At 43.4% G+C, this 26,513-nt stretch overlaps 1 protein-coding gene across 1 annotated transcript in view; it reads right to left on the reverse strand.

The window, feature by feature from the left end:
* The window catches only part of LOC129824178 (corticotropin-releasing factor receptor 2-like), an 87,113-nt gene extending 61,019 nt beyond the window's left edge, over positions 1-26,094 (reverse strand). Inside the window, exons 1-2 of the mRNA XM_055883610.1 lie at positions 25,802-26,094; positions 25,571-25,690 (exon numbers count right to left, since the gene is read on the reverse strand). Of these exons, the coding sequence (XP_055739585.1) occupies positions 25,571-25,690; positions 25,802-25,922 (241 nt within the window). The 5' untranslated portion in view covers positions 25,923-26,094. The remainder of the gene's footprint in view (positions 1-25,570; positions 25,691-25,801) is intronic.
* Positions 26,095-26,513: the final 419 nt, after the last annotated feature.

Here is a 26,513-nt window from a genome sequence, read left to right on the forward strand (position 1 = left end):
AGCAACCTTAAAGAAGAAAGGGTCTAAACCATCTGACCCAGATTGTTTTTTGGGGTCAGATTTAAGCTCCTTTAGCACCTCGGACTCAGTGACCGCCTGCAGGGAGAAACTTGGTAGCTGGGCAGGGGGAAAAGAGGGAGGAGCATCGGGGCTAGTCGCATTAGAAGTGGTGGGAGATGAGGAAATGTTGGATGGGCAAGGAAGCATGGCTGTTAAATAGGAATCCTGACGTAATAAAGTGGTGATTAAAGAGCTCAGCCATGTGCTTCTTGTCAGTAACAACCACATCATCAACTTTAAGGGACATGGCAAACTGAGGAGGAGAGTTTATTCTCCAGGTCTTTAACCGTTCCCAGAACATCCTTGGGGATAGACCCACAGAGAGAGAACTGCTCATTAAAAAGTAACTAACTTTGGTCTTCCGAGTGCACTTATTTCTCATTTACCTGAACGAGAGCCAGGCAGCCTGAATATGCGTGTGCCGAGCCTGGCGCCAAATTTCAATTCTTGAGGTGGAGTAACTCTGCAAGATCACGGTCGAACCAGGGGCTGAACCTGTTTATAATTGTCATTATCTTTATGGGGGCTTGTTTGTTAACAATATCACTGAAGATATCAAAAAAGATGGTCCAAGCTTCTTCGACAGAGGGGATCAAGCTGATTCTATACCAATTTACAGAGGCCAGGTCATGAAGGAAGGCTTGCTCATTCAAGTGTTTTAGCAAACATCTATGACAAATCAGGACCGGACATTTCACTGAGCAGCCATTACGAACACAGGCTGTAAAACAGTGATCACTAAGGTCATTACAGAAAACACCAGACTGGTACCAATCAGGATTATTTGTGAGGATAACATCGAGGAGAGTAGCCTTTTCTGGGTTTTTGGAGTCATACCTTGTGGGATTGTTAACAATCTGAGGAAGATTTAGAGAGTCCCATTGCTTTAGGACTTGGTCTGGTGGTGTAAGCATGTCCCAGTTTAGGTCACCTAGCAGGACAAATTCAGACTTAGTGTAATGGGCCAGGAGAGAGCTTAGGGCAGGTAGGGTACAAGCCGATAACACCCCGCAACAGTAAACAAAGAGCTATTTGAAAGTTTAATGCTTAAAAACAGCAAATCAAATTGGTGGAGACAACCGAGCACTGAAGGTGATCCTTGGTAAAGATTGCCACTCCCCCATCTTTGGAAGGTCTGTCTTGCAGAAAAAGGTTATAACCAGAAAGGTTAACATCAGTATTCAAAACACTCTTTCTTAACCACGTCTCAGTAATGACCAACACATCTGGATTGGAGCTGTGAACCCACACTTTCAATTGATCCATTTTAGGTAGTAAGCTTTTAGTGTTAAATTGCAGAAAACCCAGGCTTTTACGAGAGCAGAAATCAGTGAAACAGAGAGAGCAGAAGTCAGAATTGGGGCTAGCAACAGTAGATCGGCCAGGGTGTACATGCACATTTACAGATATCATCAACAGTAATTACAATCAAGGTACAACATAGGACAGTGAGAGCTCTGCAGTGTTGATTTATGACATTTGAGTGTGCATTAGATGGCAACAGGATCCTATTATACTGCAATTTCATCAGGTAACATGAATACAAAGCCGGCGAGAGGTGGTTAGAATAGGATGGCGGGCCAAAAGTCTGTGTAACCAACAGAGAGTCAGAGTCCCGATGTGGGAACCAACGTAGTCTGTCCCATGGTATGGTAAACAAGAAAGTTCATAGTCAACAAAGCATGCAGGAGTCATGAGGCAAATAGCAAAATGCACAAGGAAAGAAAATGACTTGGGGTTAGCCACTAAGTTCAGAGTCACTCGCCCCAACAGTGCCTGTGTGCTGGAGGCGAGTGAAAGCTTGGTAGAGAGGGGTGTGGTGTGGTGGGGGTACCTGCACCAGACAGGGGGAGACAAGCCAGGGCAGAAGGTGAACAGATCGCCAGGTGGAATCCAAGCAGCAGTGCAGCAGTCAGCGGGGGTAACTGTCACACCCACTTGGGAGAAGCTTTATTTCTGGAGGCAGGCCATGAACAGCAGGAGGGTGCTTCAAGACCTCTGGATTTTGGAGGGGTAGCCTGTGAGATTCCTGCCATGTGTTGGGATCAAAGACTTTGACACCTTTCACTTCACGCCTCAGTGCTAATTGAAGTTGTATCTGGTCTGTCCATAATGTAGGTTGTTGGTTTGGAGTTGATTTGGAGGGTAGCATCCTGTATATTTCCCTGCCGAAAAATACAAATTTATCTAACTCAAACTTTCTTCTTGTAAAAAACGTGCCCAAAGTAAACGTTCCCAAAGTAACTGCCTGTAGCTCAGGCCCTGAAGCCATGATATGCATATAATTGGTACCATTGGAAAGAAAACACTTTGAAGTTTGTAGAAATGTTAAAATAATGTAGGAGAATATAACACAATAGATATGGTAGGAGAAAATCCAAAGACAACCAACCAGAATTTTTTGGGGAGAGAGACCATCCTCTTAGAAAGGCAAGAGAAAGGTCATATTGCATCCAGGGAGCTAATTTTCAATTCAGGGCTTCCACAGCGTGTCAGCAGTCCATGTTCAAGGTTTCAGGCTTGTAACTTCAAAAACGAATAAGAAATATCCGTTTTAGCAGAAGGACAGTCTTGGAAATTTGTGTTTGCACGCCATGAAGACATTACGCACCAGCTAAAATCAGTTTTCTGTTGAACATACTTCTTTCCGTAAGAAATATCATAGTATCTGAGGAGTGAATAGAAACGTATTTTGACTTGTTGAAACAAAGTTTAGGGGTAGATTGTCGGAAATCCTTTCTCTGCATGTTGAACGAGTAGATTACTGAAATCGATGGCGCCAACTAAATTGACTTTTTGGGATAAAGAAGGATTTTATCGAATGAAATGACACTATATGTTATAGCTGGGACCTTTTGGATGACAAACCAGAGGAACATTTTCAAAAAGTCAGTGAATATTTAATCCTTATTTGTGAATGTATGAAACCTGTGCTGGTGGAAAAATATTTTGATGTGGGGCGCCGTCCTCAAACAATCGCATGGCATGTTTTTGCTGTAAAAGCTACTGTAAATCGAACAGTGCGGTTAGATGAACAAGAATTTAAGCTTTCAGCCGATATAAGACACATATGTACATAAATGTTTAAAATCCATAATATTTATGATTATCTATTTGAATTGCACGCCCTCCAGTTTCATCTGAGGTTTTCCCGCTAGCGGGACTCCTATCCCTATGTAACGTTTGTCATATTCCTCCTCCTCGGATGAGGAGAAGGAGTAGGGATCGGACCAAAACGCAGCGTTGTATGCAGACATAATGAATTTATTTAAACAAGACGAAAACACAAAAGAACACTTGAATAGATTACAAAACAACAAAACGACGTAGACAGACCTGATCATGTGAACTTACATAAACACGAAGAACGCACGAACAGACTAACCAAACGAACGAAAACGAAACAGTCCCGTGTGGTGCCACAGACACAGGAACAATCACCCACAAACAAACAGTGTGAACAACCTACTTTAATATGGTTCTCAATCAGAGGAAACATAATACACCTGTCCCTGATTGAGAACCATATCAGGCTAATAGACAATGAACCTAAACATAGAAACACATAACATAGAATGCCCACCCCAACTCACGCCCTGACCAACTAAACACATACAAAAACAAGGAAAACAGGTCAGGAACGTGACACCCTAAGAAGTTTTTAAGTATGCCTTGCATTCAAATACATCACTGACAGTGTCACCATCAAAGCACAACCCAAATGAACACACCTCCTCCTTTATGCTTCACAGTGGGAACCTACTCTGCGTGTCTTCGGTGATGATGGACTGTTGTTTCTCTTTGCATATTTGACTGTTCTTGCCATAACATAGACTTGATCTTTTACCAAATAGGGCTATCTTCTGTACACCCCCCTATCTTGTCACAACACAACTGATTGGCTCAAACGCATTAAGGAAGGAAGGAAATTCCACAAATGAACTAGGCACACCTGTTAATTGAAATGCATTCCAGGTGACTACCTCATGAAGCTGGTTGAGAGAATGCCAAGACTGTGCAAAGCTGTCATCAAGGCAAAGGGTGGCTACTTTGAAGAATCTCAAATATTAAATATATTTTGATTTGTTTAACACTTTTTTGGTTATAACATGATTCCATATGTATTATTTCATAGTTTTGATGTCTTCACTATTTATCTGCAATGTAGAATATAGTAAAAAATAAACAAAAACCCTTGAATGAGTAGGTGTCTCCAAACATTTGACTGGTACTGTATGTGGAGATATGTTCACCACGTCATTGCTCTCGCTCTCTGGTATGTCCACTGAATCGTTGGGCCCTGCAACCTAATTGGATAACGCTGGCAGGCCTCTTGCTAGGTGTCACTCAAATGCAAGGGGCTGAAGCTCATTGGTTAGAATTTAAATTCTTAGGGGCTGGCCCACGTGGGGGGGAAATGGAGGGAAAATGGAGCGACAGAGCTTCAAGATAAGCCACTTTCAAACTAGGGATGCTGTGGCTAATTGAGGTAATACAGTAATTCCGCTCATAAATGATGCATATATGAACTACACATTGACACATCCAGCCCAAAGCGAGAGGTTTAAAAAAACATAATTCCTTAGTCACGAAAGTACTGGAGCGTATCTTTACAAAGTTCCTGCCTTGTGATGGCCACTAAAAAAAAATGGACAAACCTTGAGAGCCTGGAGAAGTGTTTGGCAAAACTAAGCTGTTTCACAACTGTGTCTTATACGCTTCCCATTCCCCTTCATGTTCCCAAAGCACATTAAGAAAGACGATTACACTTGGGCAAGGATTCAAATATCCTCATGTGTGTTGTCTAAAGCTCCCACCTCGGGCTTGAAACGAACACAGGGCCAGGGTTGACCACAGCTGAGATTATGTCCGTATCTGGGACAAACTTTTTAGGAGGTTTACCAGGCCTCAAGCACCATGGGTGACCATTCAAAAGCTGAGATGTTCCAAGTAATCAGTAGTTCCAATAGAAACAGAGTCTACCATAATTGTCAAAATTCTACTCTATTCTTTGTCTTACACCCACAGTACATGTTCCGTTGCTAGGCTTCTGTTCCATCTATTCTATCAACGCATTCACTTGAGAAATAACTGCTTGCCTTTTCCTCCTTTGTAAATAATTCATTTATTTGTGTAGCGTCTCTGTCGGAATACTTTCATTTAGCCATTCCACCGAGAGCAATTTAAATATGGTGGATTATTTTATTATGAACAAGCTGTTATTGACCTGAATAAATCATGGCCTCAAAGTATCACCAGAATCCATTGAAGCCTCCCAGTTGGAGAGCAGCATTCTCAGAGAAGCCTCCATACTTTCACATGAAACTAAGACAAAGTCAAAGATGTGGAAATCTGGAAGATGAAAATGTAATGTATGTTATCTAAGGGGTCTTGACCAGCACTATTGTTTAATCATTTATTTAATTCAATTAATCAGATTGAAATTACCTTTGGGAAAAATGCAGAAATATTTGATTAAATCCTCAAAGACAAATTCTATACTTGGACAAGGTCATTTAATCGTCTTGAATGTACTGTACTGTCGAGCTTATTAAGATAAACCCTGTCATATTTCTTTTTTAACTAGCAGATCAATTTGAAGAATGTGGGTGGCACATGTCCCTTTAAACAATGTTTATGTTGGGATTTCTTAATTCAGTCACTGAGTAGATTTAGAAGGGGAAATTATTGATACCAACTGTTTCTGACAACACTGTCCAAAAACAACCCCTAGCCTATCAGGGGGCTATTACCATATTGCTTGAACCTATATCAAATCCTTTCAGATCTTTTTGTGTCCAGGCGCTAGAGATCATTTGTCTGTTAACCCAAAGAAATCAATAGCTGATTTGAGACAACCTCTAATTCAAGGAAACAAGCCGACATACACATATTTTTTGTTTTCAGATATCAATAGGCTACATGATCGAGATTATAACAATGTCATCCTAAAACTACAATCATGTGGTGTGAGGGTTCTTTCAATGGTGGATGGGTGACTTTCTATGTGGATACAAACTGGATGGAGACCAATTATTATTTTGTAGATGTAATCGTCAACTGACCACTGATACGGCCATACATGAGCAGCCCTACTTCCTGTTCTCTTCCAACATTAACAAACATCTGACCAATCAGAATAGAGCAAAGTAGTTGCTCGGTAGATCATCAACTATCATTTCAAACTGATTCACCATATTTTAGAACTAATAACAGTGGCTTAGAAAACAACTCATAAAATAATCCTATATTTCTTACCCCCTCCCTAAAAATACTGCTCCAGTTCTGCTGGTTGGGGGTGTAGACATCCGGCCTACTGAGGGGTCAGGTTGGTCAATGTCCAATGGCCAGAGCCGGGCAGATGGGTCCTGGCGAGGGGCCTTGTGAGGCACAGGCGGCTCCAGGGGTGGCTCATGTAAGTAGCGTTCCCGTGTCTCACAGGGCCTTGAGGGCTTGAAGGGTAAGGAACCTCATAAGGCTGTCAGGGTTGGAGGTCAAGGAAGTGTTCCACAGGCTCATTCATTCCATGTCAGGGTACAGGTGATGTTTACGGCCTTAAAAGGTTGTAGTGGATCACTTAGATTGGTCCAGTAGGTACCTGATCCTGCATTTTACACCAGGTTCCTCTTCTGTAGATCCAAGGCACTCCATTACCTCAAAGGAACCCTTCCAGTGTGGTGAAAGCTTCAGACGTGCTGCCGTAGGGTTGTTAAGCCACACAAGATCTCCTGGGTTGTAGGGAATGTGCCTGACATTGATGTCAAGTTGCATTTTTGTTGAAATTGAGAATGCTCAAGGACTGTAACTTTCTGCCTTCAACTTGATTTTGTAATTCTTGCCTTTAGTTTGTTGACACACACTAGGCACGCTGTTTGATGGCATTGCACCGCCTGTGCAAATACGATGTTTGATTATGCCTGTTTGACCCTGGTCTTCTGATACTTGTGAGAAGCAATTTCGGGGACTACGCTTGAGCGGAAGACAGGTTAGTCACATCTATCTTCACAGGAGGTGCAGCATCATCCAGGGAAGGTGATGTGGTACAGTATGTCTTCCACAACTGAGGTTTCAAGAGATGCTGTTTGAAACTGCATGAAGGTGTTGAAACTGCCCCAGGTGTTGGCCAGAATGTAGCTCAATGTCGTCCTCCGTTGAGTTCACCACACGCACCTCAGTCCTGCCATTTTGAACTTTGCTTAGTGTGTGGGCCACAACACCATCACAGTTTGTGTTGGGCACGAGGACACCAACATAGTCCGTTGGCACAGGAGATGCAGCCATATATAGCTGTGATGATGCTCTTACTGCTAGCAGGAATCCGGATTGAAGTCAGCACTGAGACATTGCAGCAAGCAGCAACAATGTCCTTTTGGGAGTAGAGGGAGCTCCATGTTCCACAAGAACAGCCACCCATTTAAAAAAAAAAAAAGTTTTTAAACTAGGCAAGTCATTTAAGGACAAATTCTTATTTACAATGACGGCCTTCCCCGGACGATGCTAGGCCAGGCCAATTGTGCGCTGCCCTATGGGACTCCCATTCACAACCAGATGTGATGCAGCCTAGATTCGAACCAGGGAATGCAATGATGCCTCTTACACTGAGATGCAGTGCCGTAGACCGCTGCGCCACCCGGGAGCCCCGAGTGGTGAAGTCATTGCTGATATTCAGTAGGGCATGGTGCTGTCACAGTAAATTTCAGACCAGTATCACTGGATGGTGGCCCCCTGTGACAACTTAAAACTCATACTGGAGTAGTTCTTTCCCAAAGCGAATGACTACTGACAAAGTCCTAAGAATGTCCAAACATTTTCCATTGACAGAGCGAGCGAGCACAAAGGATGTCTCCATGGGGAACTTTTTCAGAGCTGGATGTAAAGTTCTGCAATCCTCACTGATGATGGAAATGGTCGATCCTGTGTCAAGAAGTGCAGACACTTCAATTCCCTCAAGGATGCCAATAATGTTAGCCAAAACACCTTCTGTGGAAGCCATCTTGTCACTTAACATTTTTTATTGCGGGGTGTCAACAGGGAGCTCTGGTGCACTAGCTGAAGTTTGCTCCTTAAAGACAGCGAGTCTTTAAGAAACTGCAAAGTGAAATGACAACATTGAACAGTGAAACATCATATTTGCATATCGAAGATCTAATAATGAAAAAAATTGCTGTTTTGAATTTGGTCAATTTGTGTGGAAGAGGTGGGAAAACGATTGTTATCCATCAATAATGATAAGCCACCAGGTGTATATACAACCTAGATGAGAAACTATTGAGAGTGGTAGCAGACTGTATTGCCACCCCTATTTGCCATGTCTTTAACCAAAGCCTAAAGGAGTGTGTCCCCACAGGCGTGGATGGAAGCTAAAGTAATTCCACTACCTAGAAACCCCCTGAAGCACCCTTTGTCGACTCTAACAGCCACCCAATCTGTTTTCTGCCTGTTCTTAGTAAACCGGTGGAGAAAATTGTGTTTAAACAAATACATTGCTATTTTTCAAAGAACACGTTAACTGTTGATTTTCAGCATGCATATAGGAAGGACACTTAACTTGTAATGCACTGCCTCAGATGACTGATGATTGGCTAAAATAAATGGAAAACATGATGATAGTTACAGCTGTATTGTTAGATTTCAGTGCAGACTGGTGTTATTGTTCATGATTTGTTATTGAAAAAAACTCGTTATGGCTTTAAATCACCTGCCATCACATGGTATTCTTCAAAGGAAGCTTCTCTCACATCAGATATGTACAGTGCGGTATCTCTTAGGCCAGTTGCCTTGGGCCGTTACTCGTCTCTATTTTTACAAATAATTTGCTACTTGTTTTACAAGAAGCTAAAATGACTATGTATGCTGATGATTGCACACTCTACACATCATCACTTACAGTCAGTGCACTCGCTGAGTTACAGTCAGTGTCAGAATGGGTCTTACAATAAACTGGCCTTAAATTCATCTAAAAACCAAAAGCATTGTATTTGGTTCAAAGAATTCTCTTAGACATTAACCTCAACTGGAGTTGTGCATAAAGGGTGTGACCATAGAACAAATTGAAGAAGCTAAACTCCTATGAGTAAAATTGAATGGTTCGTAATCATGGTCAAGTCATATTTACAAAGTTGTTGAGAAGCTGGGGAGAGGTACTGCACGTCTGATATTTGTGTCAAAAACGCAGAACAACAGTACACGAGGTGGCAGAACTTCTCCCCCTCCTGTGCTTTGTGGTCACAGTTTGGGAAGACCTCCAGAAATCCTGAAGTGATGTCAGCACTGTACACATCCAAGTTCTTACCAGGATCCTAGGGCAAGCGTTTACATGTGTCTGAAAAAATGGAAGAGAGTTTCGTCTTTACAATGGAGTAGGTCTTCTGAACCATTGGCGAAAGGCTGTCTCAGTAGATGAATGTTGCATCAGCTAGATGTGTGGGAAAAACGAAGGCTAGCACAGGGTCCAACTCCATATATGGCAGATTTCACATAGTCTGCACAGTCACTTCAAAGTGACGAGACCAGCAAACGACTCAGTGCCATCTCCCTGAAAAGCTGGTGGTAGGTCAACTTTCAGGCGCCCTGAGAAGATTTGTGGGACTAAAGAGTCATTAGCATTGTTCAAAGATCCAGCTTGATTAGCATTAGCCAGAGGTTTGGGGTTATTGTTAGCATTGTTCAGAGATTCAGTTTCAGATATGTTGTTCCAAGAAAGTAACAACAAGTTCAGAAAACAAAAAACTCCAGTAATCCTCAAAAGGTCTCAGAAAAAGCTAGTAGTTACTGTAGCTCTTACCAGCTGTCCAGACAAGTCCTTTATCAGTGTGCTAGCTGGTTAGGGTATCCACAATGTCCATGGAAAATAACCATAAAAAACACAAACTACCAAAAAATATCATTGCCGCTGTCACCGTGTAGTTTGAGGGTTATTTCAATGGTGGATGACTCTCTATGTGGATACAAACTGGATCGAGACTGATTACTCTTTTGTAGATGTAATTATCAACTGACCACTAAAACATCCATGCATAAACTACCCTACTTCCTGTTCTCTTCCAACAATTAACACACATCTAACCAATCAGAATAGAGCAAAGTAGTTGCAAGGTAGATAATCAATTATCATTCAAATTCCAACAGTGGCTTAGAAAAGAATAACTCGCATAAAATAATCCTACAATCACAAGGGCAATAAAAACACACTAATGGTGATGCAAAGCAGACAGTCTAGGCAATGTGTCTATGTCGAGGACATTGTTTATTGAGAGAGTTAATACTTAGCATGCTGCTTTTTATACTTTTTATTCAGTTGGCAACAAGGACTGTAGGGCGACCCAGCCCCCGAAGCGACTCTCATCAACTGTATGCAAGGATTCCTCTGTGTTGTTTTAGGACTGTCTCATCATCTCTCCAACCCTCATTGTCACACCTCTGAGAAGCAGAGGTTCTGTTGTCTTTACAGGTCTGCAGGTCTGATATCTGACTGGAGGATAACTTTACAATGCTACTTTTCAACAATCCAGATGTTGAATCCAAACAACTCAGATGTTGTAAATGGCTCTTATGTTCATTGTCTCTCTCTCTCTCTCTTTTGTTCCTGAACTGCTGTGGTCAGATACTCACTCTCTCTTTCTTTGTTTCTCCCGTTCCAATGAGCTATGGGCCTTGGCTCAAGCCACGGTTTCTTTGTCTCTCTCTCTCCCTCTCTGATCATGCTCAGAATAATGCCTTGTAAACCTTGTTAATGGTTTGTAACTAAAGCTGTATGCCTTGTATGTGAATCCATTCATGTTCCAAAGTTATTAAATAACACTTGCATTTAGAATTCCATTCACAAACATTTCTCGACGACCTATTAGTGTAACTCAACTGTAGTCTCTTGCATATTCTTATTTACACTATCTTATCAGATGTACTTTTTAATAGACTTTATCAAATTAATTGCATAGTCTTATCATGGGTTTTCCCAAACTCGGTCCTGCCCCCCTATGTCCAAAATCTGTTATAATGACATTAATAAAAGATGCATTCATTTCTGTTTGCAACACAAAAGGATTTCTCCATTACATTTGGGGATAAAAATAAAAAACAATCGCAGAAAATAATTTCATTTGAGACTAGCATCTCTTCATTCATTATTGGGGAGAAAAAAGATTCATTTAGTATATGAAAGTTTCTTCCTCCAGGAGTAATACTATTATTTGGGAGATCTCCGTGTTTGCTGAGTGCTGAAGGAGGATTTGGTAAACCTCATCAGCCTGTGGATTCCTGACACTTCGGTGGATTGTCAGCACTCACTATGTCAGTGTTCAGTGTTGAAGTACAGGGTGCTGGCAGTGTTAATGTACATGGAGACTGTGGCAGTGTTTAGTATTCAGTGTTTACTGTTTAAGTACAGTGAAACTGGAAGTATTCAGAATTCCGTGTTCAGCGGTCAGCACAGGGAGACTGGTGCTGATTAGACAGCCAGTCCCTTAAAGCAGATTGTGCGGCCAGGGAAGCCCGTGAAGTGTTACAACACACCTCGACCCGGATTTACTCACTGACAAGTGGAAGGAGAGAGAGGAGAACAGGGTACATTTGGAGTACAGTCACACTAAGTGTCAAATTTATAGTAACTCATTTGCTTCAGTGGCAAAAGATTAAACAGCCACCCAATTGAGACATGCCTTGTTGGTACCTATGAGGTAGAATGGTCCAATGTAGGTTTACATCAATTCACATTAATTCAAATGTAATGCATGGCAAACTATAGATTCCAGTCAGTTTTTTGAGGACACAAGTCTCCATCACATTTGCAATATACCAAATGCTAAAAATTATTATTGTAATTGACTTGAATATTTAGCATACCAGGTTATTAATAGGGATTGAGGAAAAATCACTACAGTAGAGTATCACAATATTATTGTTGCCGATTTTTATATCGATATTCTGACTCCAAGCATCGATCCATACAAAAAAAACGATGTAGTTAATGTTAGCTAGCTAGATGACAGTATCTGAGCCAAAATGCTGTTATTTCTCATACTTTAACCTGTTCTATTTATTTTTAAATGGTGAGCAAATGTGTTTTCTGAACTTTTACTTCCATGATCAAAACTCATTTTGTTCAAGCTGACTCTTAATTGCTAGCAGCTGAAGACATGAGCAGCACTTCATTGGTACAATCTTGAGAGTTTGGATTTGCTCTTTAAAAAGGTATGAACCCTTTAAGACACAGCAGATTCTTTGCCTCACTGGACACAAATAAATGGGGCAAAGTGTTGGGTGGAACGATGGTTTGGCAGGGGAGAGGAAAAATTATTCACTCTAACTAATCAGTTACACACATTCCAGTTTTGATTTCACTGAATTTGACAAAGCCCATGAGGCAACAAAGGAGTGGTCTGAAAGTAAATGGGGCTCCTGGGGGAGGTCACACGATTGTGACACCAAAGTGTTCATATATTTGTCTCTCTAGAGGTCACGGGAACATCCAGTGCCCTAGAGGCTGACCAGCTACTGAATGACACGGTTGTGACACGCAAGGGACAGACAATGAAGGACCTTTGAGCACACTCAACAACTCCTTCCAAACAGCCAGGTGAAGCGTGTTTTAAATCAGCCATGGAATTGGATGAATACTCACAGAAAGGAAGGTACAGAGGAATTTTAAAAATGTATAAACCTCTTAAAGAGTTGACATTAATATTTATACATTTTGAAAGTAAAGGAAGGACAGCAGTGCCGTGCCGTACGTGTGCAGTACAGTGTGCCGAGGGAAACATCTGATTTGTGTTAAATTGTTGCCAAAACCAACTCACGTAACCCTGGCATTGGGCCCACTAAACTGTTCATTTGAGTGCAATAAGGTCAAACTCAAGACTTGACAGTCACACTAGTGTCTTTAGAACTGGAAAGGATTATGTGAGGCCTGGCATTATGTGAGGCCGGGCATACATTATGTGAGGCCGGGCTTACTATTCAAGTAAGCATTTCACTGTTAGTCTAAACCTGTTGTTTAGAAGAATGTGACAAATAAACTTGATTCGATTCAATCTTCCACGTAACAATTCAATGACCTGAATTTGAACCCAAATTCGACTATGCAGGCCTACAGTAACTCCGTGTCTGATATTGTTCAAAGTACTGTAATCTCAAGGAGATACTCTCTCAGTGAATAGAAATCATTATGACTTCCATATGCCAGATGTGTGTATGGAGCGTCTACAGTGACAGAATATGTATAGTTTATATCATGGCAATTTTTGCTTAATGTTGACCTATTTAAAGCCAGGTACACTTATATAAGAAGTGTGTTAACGGGGTGCATTCACATAAAGTTAACACCTAGGAGTGTCGAAGTTGTTATTGGTCTGCACAATGCGTCTAACAGAAATACTGACGCATACAGTGGGGCAAAAAAGTATTTAGTCAGCTACCAATTGTGCAAGTTCTCCCACTTAAAAATATGAGAGAGGCCTGTAATTTTCATCATAGGTACACTTCAACTATGACAGACAAAAGGAGGGAAAAAAATCCAGAAAATCACATTGTAGGATTTTTAATTAATTTATTTGCAAATTATGGTGGAAAATAGAGCGAAAAGGTTGCTAGATCGAATCCTTGAGCTGACAATGTAAAAATCTGTCGTTCTGCCCCTGAACAACGCAGTTAACCCACTGTTCCTATGCCCGCATTGTAAATAATAATTTGTTCTTAACTGACTTGTCTAGTTAAATAAAGGTTAAATGAAAAGAAAACGATGAGACGGCCTACATGGACGAGGTGAGGGCCCTCGGAGTGTGGTGTCAGGAAAATAACCTCTCACTCAATGTCAACAAAACAAAGGAGATGATTGTGGACTTCAGGAAACAGCAGAGGCAGCACCTCCACATCGACGGGACAGTAGTGGAGATGGTGGAACATTTGAAGTTCCTCGGCATACACAACACGGGCAAACTGAAATGGTCCACCCACACAGGCAGCGTGGTGAAGAAGGCGCAACAGTGCCTTTTCAACCTCAGGAGGCTGAAGAAATGTGGCTTGTCACCTAAAACACTCACAAACTTTTACAGATGCACAATCGAGAGCATCCTGTCGGGCTGTATCACTGCCTGGTACGGCAACTGCACCGCCCTCAACCGCAAGGCTCTCCAGAGGGTGATGCGGTCTGCACAACGCATCACTGGGGGCAAACTATCTGCCCACCAGGACACCTACAGCACCCGATGTCACAGGAAGGCCAAAAAGATCATCAAGGACAACAACCACCCGAGCCACTGCCTGTTCACCCCGCTATCATCCAGAAGGCGAGGTCAGTACAGGTGCATCAAAGCTGGGCTCAAGAGACTGAAAAACAGCTTCTATCTCAAGGTCATCAGACTGTTAAACAGCCATCATTAACATAGAGGCTACTGCCAACATTCAGACTCAAATCTCTGGTCACTTTAATAAATGGAATTAATAAAGGTATCACTTGTCACGGCCGTCGAAAGAAGTGGACCAAAGTGCAGCGTGGTGAGAGTACATTTCCTTTTATTATAAAATGTCGATAAACAAAATAAGAAACAAAATAAACGACCGTGAATCTTCCGAGGGCTATAGTGCCACTAACACAGTCAACTACCCACAATCACAGGTGGGAAAAAGGGCTGCCTAAGTATGATTCCCAATCCGAAACAACGATAGACAGCTGTCCCTGATTGAGAACCACACCCGGCGAAAACATAGAAACACAAATCATAGAAATAAAGGACATAGAATGCCCACCCAAATCACACCCTGACCAAACCAAAAAGAGACATAAAAAAGGCTCTCTAAGGTCAGGGCGTGACAGTACCCCCCAAAGGTGCGGACTCCGGCTGCAAAACCTGAACCTATAGAGGAGGGTCTGGGTGGGCGTCTATCCGCGGTGGCGGCGCTGGTGCGGGCCGTGGACCCCGCTCCACCTCTGGCTCACCCCACTTTGGTGGCCCCTCTGGTGCGGGGACCCTCGTCGCCGACCCCGGACTGGGGACCCTCGTTGCGGGCCCCGGACTGGGGACCCTCGTTGCGGGCCCCGGACTGGGGACCCTCGTTGCGGGCCCCGGACTGGGGACCCTCGTTGCGGGCCCCGGACTGGGGACCCTCGTTGCGGGCCCCGGACTGGGGACCCTCGTTGCGGGCCCCGGACTGGGGACCCTCGTTGCGGGCCTCGGACTGGGGACCCTCGTTGCGGGCCCCGGACTGGGGACCCTCGTTGCGGGCCTCGGGCTGGGGACCCTCGTTCCGGGCCCCGGACTGGGGACCCTCGCTCCGGGCCCCGGACTGGGGACCCTCGTTGCAGGCCCCGAACTGGAGACCCTCGTTGCGGACCCCGGACTGGGGACTCTCACTGCCGGCCCCGGACTGGGGACCCTCGTTGTGGGCCCCGAACTGGGGACCGTCGCTGGAGGCTCCGGACTGGGGACTGTCGCTGGAGGCTCCGGACTGGGGATCGTCGCTGGAGGCTCCGGACTGGAGACCGTCGTTGGAGGCTCCGGACTGAAGGTCGTCGCTGTAGGCTCCGGACTGGGGATCGTCGCTGGAGGCTCCAGACTGGAGACCGTCGTTGGAGGCTCTGAACTGGAGGCCGTTGCTGGAGGCTCCGTGCCATGGATCATTGCTGGAGGCTTCGTGCCATGGATCATTGCTGGAGGCTTCGTGCCATGGATCATCACTGGAGGCTTCGCGCCATGGATCATCACTGGAGGCTTCGCGCCATGGATCATCACTGGAGGCTTCGTGCCATGGATCACCACTGGAGGCTTCGTGCCATGGATCACCACTGGAGGCTTCGTGCCATGGATCATCACTGGAGGCTTCGTGCCATGGATCATCACTGGAGGCTTCGTTCGTGCAGCAGGCACAGGAGTCACCAGGCTGGGGAGACACACAGGAGGCCTTGTCCGTGGAGCAGGCACAGGACTCACCAGGCTGGGGAGACACACAGGAGGCCTGGTCCTTGAAGCAGGCACAGGACTCACCGGGCTGGAGAGACACACTGGAGGCCTGGTGCATGGGGCGGGCACCGGATACACTGGGCCTTGGAGGCGCACTGGAGGTCTCAAGCGCAGAGCTGGCACAACCCGTCATGGCTGGATGGTTACTTTCGCCCGGCAAATGCGGGGCGCTAGCACAGGACACACTGGGCTGTGTAGGCGCACCGGAGACACAGTGCGCAGAGCCGGCGCAGGATATCCTGGGCCGTAGAGACGCACTGGCGGCCAGATGCACTGACCCAGCACCATCCGTCCTGGTTGGATGCCCACTCTACTCCGGCCGATGCGGGGAGCTGGAATGTAGCACACCGGGCTGTGAACGCGCACTGGAGACACCGTGCGCTCCACCGCATAACATGGTGCCTGACCAGTACCACGCTCCCTTCGGTAAGCATGAGGAGTTTGCTCAGATCTCCAACCTGACTCAGCCAATCTCCTCGTTCCCCCCCCCCAAAAAAAATGTGAGGGGGGGCTGCATCTCGTGCCTGCTTTGTTGCTGTGACTCCTGGTATCGTTGTCGTTCCTCCCTCGCTACTTCCTCCTGTTTCCATGGTAGGGTCTTGTCCCCTGCCATAACCTGCTTCCATGTCCAAGATGTTCTCCACTCTCTCTTCTCCCGGGCCCAGGATCCCTGCTCCTCCTGGCCACGCTGCTTGGTCCTTTTGTGGTGGGTAGTTCTGTCACGGCCGTCGAAAGAAGTGGACCAAAGTGCAGCGTGGTGAGCGTACATTTCCTTTTATTATAGAATGTCGCCAACAAAACAAGAAACAAAAGAAACGACCGTGAAGCTTCCGAGGGCTATAGTGCCACTAACAAAGTCAACTACCCACAATCACAGGTGGGAAAAGGCTGCCTAAGTATGATTCCCAATCAGTGACAACGATAGACAGCTGTCCATGATTGAGAACCATTCCCGGCCAGAACATAGAAACACAAATCATAGAAATAAAGGACATAGAATGCCCACCCAAATCACACCCTGACCAAACCAAAAAGAGACATAAAAAAGTGACGAGCGATGTCACTGCATCTTGCCTATGCCGATCTACCATCGCTCAACCAAAATATTTCTATGTACATATTCTTATTCATCCCTTTACAGTTGTGTGTATAAGGTAGTTGTTGTGAATTTGTTAGATTACTTGTTAGATATTACTATATTGTCTGAACTAGAAGCACAAGAATTTCACTACACTCGCATTAACATCTGCTAACCATGTGTATGTGACGAATACAATTTCATTTAACACATGAACTGTCAATATTACCAGCGATTGCAAGTTAAAATGTTGGTGGTATCTTTTGCAGTGTGCTGCTTTTTAAAAATGTTTTATGTATATGCCCTGAAGCACTGTGGGAAAGAAATGTATTATCCTGACCCCTGGGATTTCACACACATATTCCTCATAGCTAAACATTCAGGGATGACTAGTTATATCTCAATGACGAGCAAATATCTATTGATTATCTGTTGATTATTGAAATGGTCTGGGCCTTGTTGCCCAGTTGGATTTAACTTAAAAATTACGATAATTTTATCAGATGCATCGTTGCTTATGAGTGTTTCCAAAACAAGCACGTAGAAATAACATTTGCTAAGTGCATCGTTAGACCACATGTCGATACTGAGATAATTGAAAGAAAAGCAGCACTACTCTCGCATGAGCTTATTCCATTCAAATCTTGCCTAAACTGTTCGGACACTACAGACAGAAGTTAGCAGATTGGTTGCACCGACTTCAAGCGACTCCCAAAACACCATTGTGTTCATTTCAATAGAGGGGCTAATGTGATGGACTGGATTCAGATATTGGTTTCCTGCACACCACAAAGATATTTAACCTGCAGATCCAAAACTTAGACATTAGCTTGCAGAGATAGAACAAGATATACTGGGCCCGGTTTCCCGATAGCGACGGAATTTAGGCTTATGAGTGTTTCAAAGATGCATCTTTCCTACAACGGCCGAAGACGTAACATGCGTTTTCCAAAACACCACGCAGAGAGAATGTTTGCCAAGTGCGTCGTTCAGGCATGTGTTGATACTGATAGGATCGAAAGAAAGCCAGCACTGCTCTCGGAACAGCTTTCTCCATTCAAATCGTACCTTAAGATTAGAATTATTCCACAATACTGACGACGGATCAGCTCCTAAAAAGAAATCCTCACCTATGGCTGCAAATATTGAGGCTGGTTATTATAATGCTTACTCTATAATAATGCACTAAATCAAGATTTGGCACCTTATTGCGCACATGTTATAACACATCATGAAATACTCTGAACAAAAATATGAATGTAACATGCAACAATTTCAAAGGTTTTACTCAGTCCAAAACATGCTCAATGGGTGACATGTCTGGTGAGTATGCAGGCCATGGAAGAACCGGGACATTTTCAGCTTCCAGGAAATGTTTACAGATCCTTGCAACATGGGGCCATGCATTATCATGCGGAAACATGGGGTGATGGAGGCAGAAGAATGGCACAACAATGTGCCTCAGGATCTCGTCATGGTTTCTCCGTGCATTCAAATTGCCAATTGTGTTCATTGTCCGTAGCTTATGCCTGCCCATACCCCACCACCACCATGGGACACTCTGTTCATAACGTTGACATCAGTAAATCGCTCGCCCACACGACGCCATACACGCAGTCTGCCATCTGCCTGGAACAGCCTTGGTGAGGACGACGGGCACGCAGATGAGCTTCCCTGAGGCAGTTTTTGGCAGTTCAGAAATTCTTCGGTTGTGCAAAGCCACAGTTTTATCAGCTGTCAGGGTGTCTGTTCTGAGGCGATACCACAGGTAAAAAAGCCAGATGTGGAGGTCCTGGGCTGGAGTGGTTACACGTGGTCTGTGGTTGTGAGGCCGGTTGGTCGTACTGCCTATTTCTCTAAAATGACGTTGGAAGCGGCTTATGGTAGAGAAATTAACATTAAATGATCTGGCAACAGCTCTGGTGGACATTCCTGCAGTCAGCATGCCAACTGCACGCTCCCTCAAAACTTGAGACATCTGTGCCATTGTGTTTTGTGACAAAACTTTACATTTTAGAGTGGCCTTTTATTGTCCTCAGCACAAGGTGCACCTGTGTAATGATCATGCTGTTTAATCAGCTTCTTGATATGCCACACCTGTCAGGTGGATGGATTATCTTGGCAGCAGAGAAATGCTCACTGACAGGGATGTAAACAAATGTGCACAACGTTTGAGAGAAATAAGCTTTTTGTGCGTATGGACATTTCTGGGATCTTTTATTTCAGCTCATGAAACGTGGCACCAACACTTTGTATGTTGCATGTATATTTTTTTCCCGGTGGATATTGAGGTAAAATTACAGACATTAGCTTACAAAAGCAACATTTTTACTCAACTGAATGAATGTCAAATTGATATAAATAGTACTGAATGATATAGGCCTATATAGCCTATACTGTAGACTATTAAAACAACATGACAAAAAGTATGTGGACACCTGCTCATTGAACATCTCATTCCAAAATCATGGGCATTAATATGGAGTTGGTCCCCCTTTGCTGCTGTAACAGCCTCCACTCTTCTGGGAAGGCTTTCCACTAGATGTTGGAACTAGAGGTCGACCGATTACGATTTTTCAACGCCGATACCGATTATTGGAGGACAAAAAAGCCAATACCGATTAATCGGCAGATTTTAAAAAAGAATTTAAAAAATAATGTACTTATATATATATATATCATACACACACACACATTTTTGTAATAATGACAATTGCAACAATACTGAATGAAAAATGAACACTTTTATTTTAACTTAATATAATACATAAATAAAATCAATTTAGTCTCAAATAACATGAGCAGAGCTCGTCTGCATGGTCCCCTGTCAGTCTGCTCCTCCGCGAAACACAGACCTTATTTGAAGTAGATCAAGACATTCTCTATGGAAGACATGAACGGTAAAATAACGAAGGAACCCCTTTCAAGTTCAGCCGCAAGTTATTACAGGAATTATAAAGCATCGACTATCCGGAAACTATCACCTCAAACAAAAAATGTACATTCCGTTCCGTATTTTATCTAACGGGTGGCATCCATGAGTCTAAATATTTCTGTTACATTGCACAACCTTCAATGTTATGTCATAATTTTACGTAAAATTCTGGCAAATTAGTTCGCAAAGAGCCAGGCGGCCCAAACTATTGCATATACCCTGACTCTGCGTGCAATAAACGCAAGAGAAATTACACAATTTCACCAGGTTAATATTGCCTGCTAACCTGGATTTCTTTTAGCTAAATATGCAGGTTTAAGAATATATACTTGTGTATTCATTTTAAGAAAGGCATTGATGTTTATGGTTAAGTACACATTGGAGCAATGACAGTCATTGATTGATTGTTTTTTATAAGATAAGTTTAATGCTAGCTAGCAACTTACCTTAGCTTACTGCATTCGCGTAACAGGAAGGCTCCTCGTGGAGTGCAATGTAATCAGGTGTTAGAGCATTGGACTAGTTAACTGTAAGGTTGCAAGATTGAATCCCCCGAGCCGACAAGGTTAAAAATCTGTCGTTCTGCCTCAGTTCCTAGGCCGTCATTGAAAATAAGAATGTGTTCTTAACTGACTTGCCTAGTTAAATAAAGATTAAATAAAGGCGTAAAAAATCTATATATACACTGCTCAAAAAAATAAAGGGAACACTAAAATAACACATCCTAGATCTGAATGAATGAAATATTCTTATTAAATACTTTTTTCTTGACATAGTTGAATGTGCTGACAACAAAATCACACAAAATTGATCAATGGAAATCAAATTTATCAACCCATGGAGGTCTGGATTTGGAGTCACACTCAAAATTAAAGTGGAAAACCACACTACAGGCTGATCCAACTTTGATGTAATGTCCTTAAAACAAGTCAAAATGAGGCTCAGTAGTGTGTGTGGCCTCCACGTGCCTGTATGACCTCCCTACAATGCCTGGGTATGCTCCTGATGAGGTGGCGGATGGTCTCCTGAGGGATCTCCTCCCAGACCTGGACTAAAGCATCCGCCAACTCCTGGACAGTCTGTGGTGCAACTTGGCGTTGGTGGATGGAGCGAGACATGATGTCCCAGATGTGCTCAATTGGATTCAGGTCTGGGGAACGAGCGGGCCACGCCATAGCATCAATGCCTTCCTCTTGCAGGAACTGCTGACACACTCCAGCCACATGAGGTCTAGCATTGTCTTGCATTAGGAGAAACCCAGGGCCAACCGCACCAGCATATGGTCTCACAAGGGGTCTGAGGATCTCATCTCGGTACCTAATGGCAGTCAGGCTACCTCTGGCGAGCACATGGAGGGCTGTGCGGCCCCCCAAAGAAATGCCACCCCACACCATGACTGACCCACCGCCTAACCGGTCATGCTGGAGGATGTTGCAGGCAGCAGAATGTTCTCCCCGGCGTCTCCAGACTCTGTTACGTGCTCATTGTGAACCTGCTTTCATCTGTGAAGAGCACAGGGCGCCAGTGGCGAATTTGCCAATCTTGGTGTTCTCTGGCAAATGCCAAACGTCCTGCACAGTGTTGGGCTGTAAGCACAACCCCCACCTGTGGACGTCGGGCCCTCATGGAGTCTGTTTCTGACCGTTTGAGCAGACACATGCACATTTGTGGCCTGCTGGAAGTCATTTTGCAGGGCTTTGGCAGTGCTCCTCCTGCTCCTCCTTGCACAAAGGCGGAGGTAGCGGTCCTGCTGCTGGATTGTTGCCCTCCTACAGCCTCCTCCACGTCTCCTGATGTACTGGCCTGTCTCCTGGTAGCGCCTCCATGCTCTGGACACTACGCTGACAGACACAGCAAACCTTTTTGCCACAGCTCGCATTGATGTGCCATCCTGGATGAGCTGCACTACCTGAGCCACTTGTGTGGGTTGTAGACTCCGTATCATGCTACCACTAGAGTGAAAGCACCGCCAGCATTCAAAAGTGACCAAAACATCAGCCAGCATTCAAAAGTGACCAAAACATCAGCCAGGAAGCATAGGAACTGAGAAGTGGTCTGTGGTCACCACCTGCAGAACCCCTCCTTTATTGGGGTTGTCTTGCTAATTGCCTATAATTTCCACCTGTTGTCTATTCTAATTGCACAACAGCATGTGAAATTTATTGTCAATCAGTGTTGCTTCCTAAGTGGACAGTTTGATTTCACAGAAGTGTGATTGACTTGGAGTTACATTGTGTTGTTTAAGTGTTCCCTTTATTTTTTCGGACATTCCGATTAATCGGTCGACCTCTAGTTGGAACATTGATGCGGGGACTTGCTTCCATTCAACGACAAGAGCATTAATGAGGTCTCTCACAGATTTTGGTCGATTAGGCCTGGCTCACAGTAAGTGTTCAAATTCATCTTAAAGGTGTTCGATGGGGTTCAGATAAGGGCTCTGTGCAGGCCAGTCAAGTTCTTCCACACCGATCTTAACAAACCATTTCTTTATAAATCTCGCTTTGTGCACGGGGGCATTGTCATTTTGAAACACGAAAGGGCCTTCCCCAAACTGTTGCCACAAAGTTGGAAGCACAAAATCGTCTAAATTGTCATCGTATGCTGTAGCGTTAAGATTTCCCTTCACTGGAACTCAGGAGCCTGAACAATGAAAAACCGCCTCAGACCATTATTCCTCATCCACCAAACTTTACAGCTCGTACAATGCATTCGGGCCGGTAGCGCTCTGGAAATCGCCAAACGCAGTTTCGTCCGTCGGATGGTGAAGAGATACAGTGCATTCGGAAAGTTTTCAGACCCTTTGACCTTTTCCACATTTTGTTGTGTTACAGTCCCATTCTAAAATGGATAAAATAGTATTTTACCTCATCAATATACACACAATACCCCATAATGACAAAGTAAAACAGCTTTTTAAACATTTTTGCAAATGTTTGAAAAATAAAAAATTTAAGTATCACAATTACACAAGCATTCAGACCATTTACTCAGTACTTTGTTGAAGCACCTTTGGCACCGATTACAGCCTCAAGTCTTCTTGAGTATGACACTACAAGTTTGGCACACCAAGTTTGGCACACTAGTTTCTCCCATTCTTCTCTGCAGATCCTCTCAAGCTCTGTCAGGTTTGATGGGGAGCATTGCTGGGCTCTGGCTGGGCCACTCAATGAAGTTCAGAGACTTGTCCCGAAACCACTCCTGTGTTGTCTTGGCTGTATGCTTAGGTTGTTGTCCTGTTGGAATGTGAACGTTCACCTCAGTATGAGGTCTTGAGCACTCTGGAGCATCAAGGATCTCTGTACTTTGCTCCGTTCATCTTTCCCTTGATCCTGACCAGTCTCCCAGTCCTTGCTGCTGAAAAACATTCCCACAGCAGGATGCTATCGCTACCATGCTTCACCGAAGGGATCGTGCCAGGTTTCGTCCAGACATGACACTTGGCATTCAGTCCAAAGAGTTCAATCTTGGTTTCATCAGACCAAAGAATCTTATTTCTCATGGTCTGAGAGTCTTTAGTTGCCTTTTGGTAAACACCAAGTGGGCTGTCATGTGCCTTTTACTGAGGAGTGGCTTCCGTCTGGCCGCTCTACCACAAAGTCCTGATTGGTGGAGTGCTGCAGAGATGGTTGTCCATCTAGCAGGTTCTCCCATCTCTACAAAGGAACACTGGAGCTCTGTCAGAGTGACCATCGTGTTCTTGGTCACCTCCCTGACCAAGGCCCTTCTCCCTCGATTGCTCAGTTTGGCTGGGAGGCCAGCTCTAGGAAGAGTATTGGTAGTTCCAAACTTTTTCCATTTAAGAATGATGGAGGCCCCTGTGTTTTTGGGGACCTTCAATGCTGCAGACATTTTTTGGTAACCTTCCCCAGATTTGTGCCTTGACACAATCCTGTCTTGGACTTCTATGAACAATTCCTTCGACCTCATGGCTTGGTTTTTGAAAGACATGCACTTTCAAACGTGGGAGCTTATATTGAAAGGTGTGCCTTTCCAAATCATGTCCAATCAATTGAATTTACCACAGGTGGACTCCAATCAAGCTGTATAAACATCTCAAGGATGATAAATGGAAACAGGATGCATCTGAGCTCAATTTCGAGTCTCATAGCAAAGGGTCTGAATACTTTTGTAAATAAGGTATTTCTGTTTTTATTTTTATACATTTGTTAATTAACATTTCTAAAAAACTGTTTTCGCTTTGTCATTATGGGGTTGGACTTCTGTGTAGATTGATAAGGGATTTATTTGATGTTATCCATTTTAGAATAAGGCTGTAACGTAACAAAATGTGGAGTCTGAAAACTTTCCGAATGCACTGTATATTACCAATGCTTACCCAATAAAAATACACTAAATCACAGATTTGGCAATGCATTGCACTCATGTTAGGCTACATATTGAGAAAAAGTATAGACAGTTGCAAAATAGAGCTCAATTGTTTAAACATGAAATGTATTTCAATATGAATGAAATAGGCCTATTGGGAACTTTGTATTTGTTGTCAACTTTGATCTGAAGTTATTGGCAGTCACCATATGACAGATAAGATCCAAGTTTTAAGTTTTATTGTCACGTGCACAAGTACAGTTCAAATATGTTGTTTTCTGCATTCGTTATCTCAAATCGCCCTGTCAGACTTCATAAATAAACAATATGTCTATCTCTATGCCCATCTCTGGAGTTGACAGCTCCACCATCAACGGTGATCTATTATTTTCATTATTACATCTTGTCACTATTATTTAATTAGCGATTCTCATCAATAACTACTCTTCTGGATGTGAACAATGATGCATCGAGTGACACAGGTGTTTCTCTACATTATCAATCAGGGTGTTGCTGCTCGCCCATGTGTAGTAATCTATCTTGAGAAATTAATGAAAGGTGAATGAATGAATGAATGAATGAATGAATGAATGAATGTTGGCAGGTTAGGTATGGTGATGAAAACCAAGTCCACCAAAAGCACAGGGCAGGTCAGAGAGCCAAAACAGAGAGGAAAGATAGTGTTGCTTATTTTGACATTGTTGATCATGTGTCATAACAGGATGGTTATTGTAGACATAACTTGACTCAGTATTCAATATAAAAATAACATCAATTGGATCAAATTACACTGGATTTGATTTCAGATTTCCGTTCAAATGTATACTGGGTGTATTACAAAATGATGAGTATATGACAATTCATTTCATTACAGTGTTTCCTGTTAAAAAAATGTGTTACTATATCATCACACATCTTGGTAGAGCAATTGGAGAAAACTGCATGTATTCGCATTTGCAAAAATGGTGCGCGAGTCTTCTGACTCTATTCCAGCAACCCACGCGCAAACTAAATATGATATTATTACTGTAGCTAGTACTAGAAGATTGGTTTCGATTGCAGTTTAGATAACTCTAAACTGTTTTTGCTTAATTTATGATCTGCAACATTACCACCAGAAAAGTATCGCCAACCAAATACGCATGGACAGCGACAAACCCCATAAACATACACGGTGGGAAAAAAACGTTAACAGAATTAAATGGTTTAATTTCTTACTTGTTGTGTTGTACTTCACCCCATTGATGTACTCGGGACAGGGTCTCTCCACCATCCGTCCGGTGTTGCTCTTTGGCCAACATGTTCCAATCTCATCCGTTGTGGCATTGCAATACAAACCTTTAAATAAATAAAAAGACGTTTAAATAATGATCATTATTCGTCCAAGTCCTCAAGAAATAGCATTAGCCTAACCATTGATGACCGTGTCAAAATCACCCCAAACCGTACCGTCAAAATCCATCAAAGAGAACGATGCGTTTTCATAGAAACTGTCTTGAAATGAATCCATCACACTGCAGTTTGGGTCTCCAAACTCCCCAAAGATGATTTGGTAAATCGTAGCATCCATGGTTAATTGATACGTTAAATCAAATAATTTTAAACTGGGATTGAAGTCCAAGAGGTTCCCTACACGAAGCCCACTACAGTATGTGCATGTGTTTCATCCAAGCTATAAACGCATGAAAGAGTGTGCCCTTTCAAACCCATGGAAAACGTCTCGTCCAATTGGTGCACTCAGAAGTGACTCCAAGCGCTCGAGCGCTTCTCTCTCTCTCCTACTCGCACCCCTCCCTGTACAATCAGATTGACACACCGAGCCTCATTTACACACATTTATCATCCCGCTATGGCATTATACAAAAATTGTGAAAGTGAGTCAAATTAATACCAAAAATACCTTAATTTAACAACTGTCCATCTGTTCTGTCTCTTGCAGCCGTTGTGAGTTATTGAGACATATCTAATTTTGAGAATAACAATCTGGTAAGCAAACTACTGATCCAATGTACTGTTGAGACCAATGAGGGTTGGAAACAATAGTTTTATTTTTTTTCCTCAAATGTTGAAGTAAAAATATTTGTTGTTTTCTGTAGGTAGGTAGGGAGAGAGCTACAGAGAGGGAGATTAAAACGGGTTATAGATAGCCTACTGCTACGTT

This window comes from Salvelinus fontinalis, chromosome 26 (assembly GCF_029448725.1).
Source record: "Salvelinus fontinalis isolate EN_2023a chromosome 26, ASM2944872v1, whole genome shotgun sequence".
NCBI classification, from domain to species: domain Eukaryota; kingdom Metazoa; phylum Chordata; class Actinopteri; order Salmoniformes; family Salmonidae; genus Salvelinus; species Salvelinus fontinalis.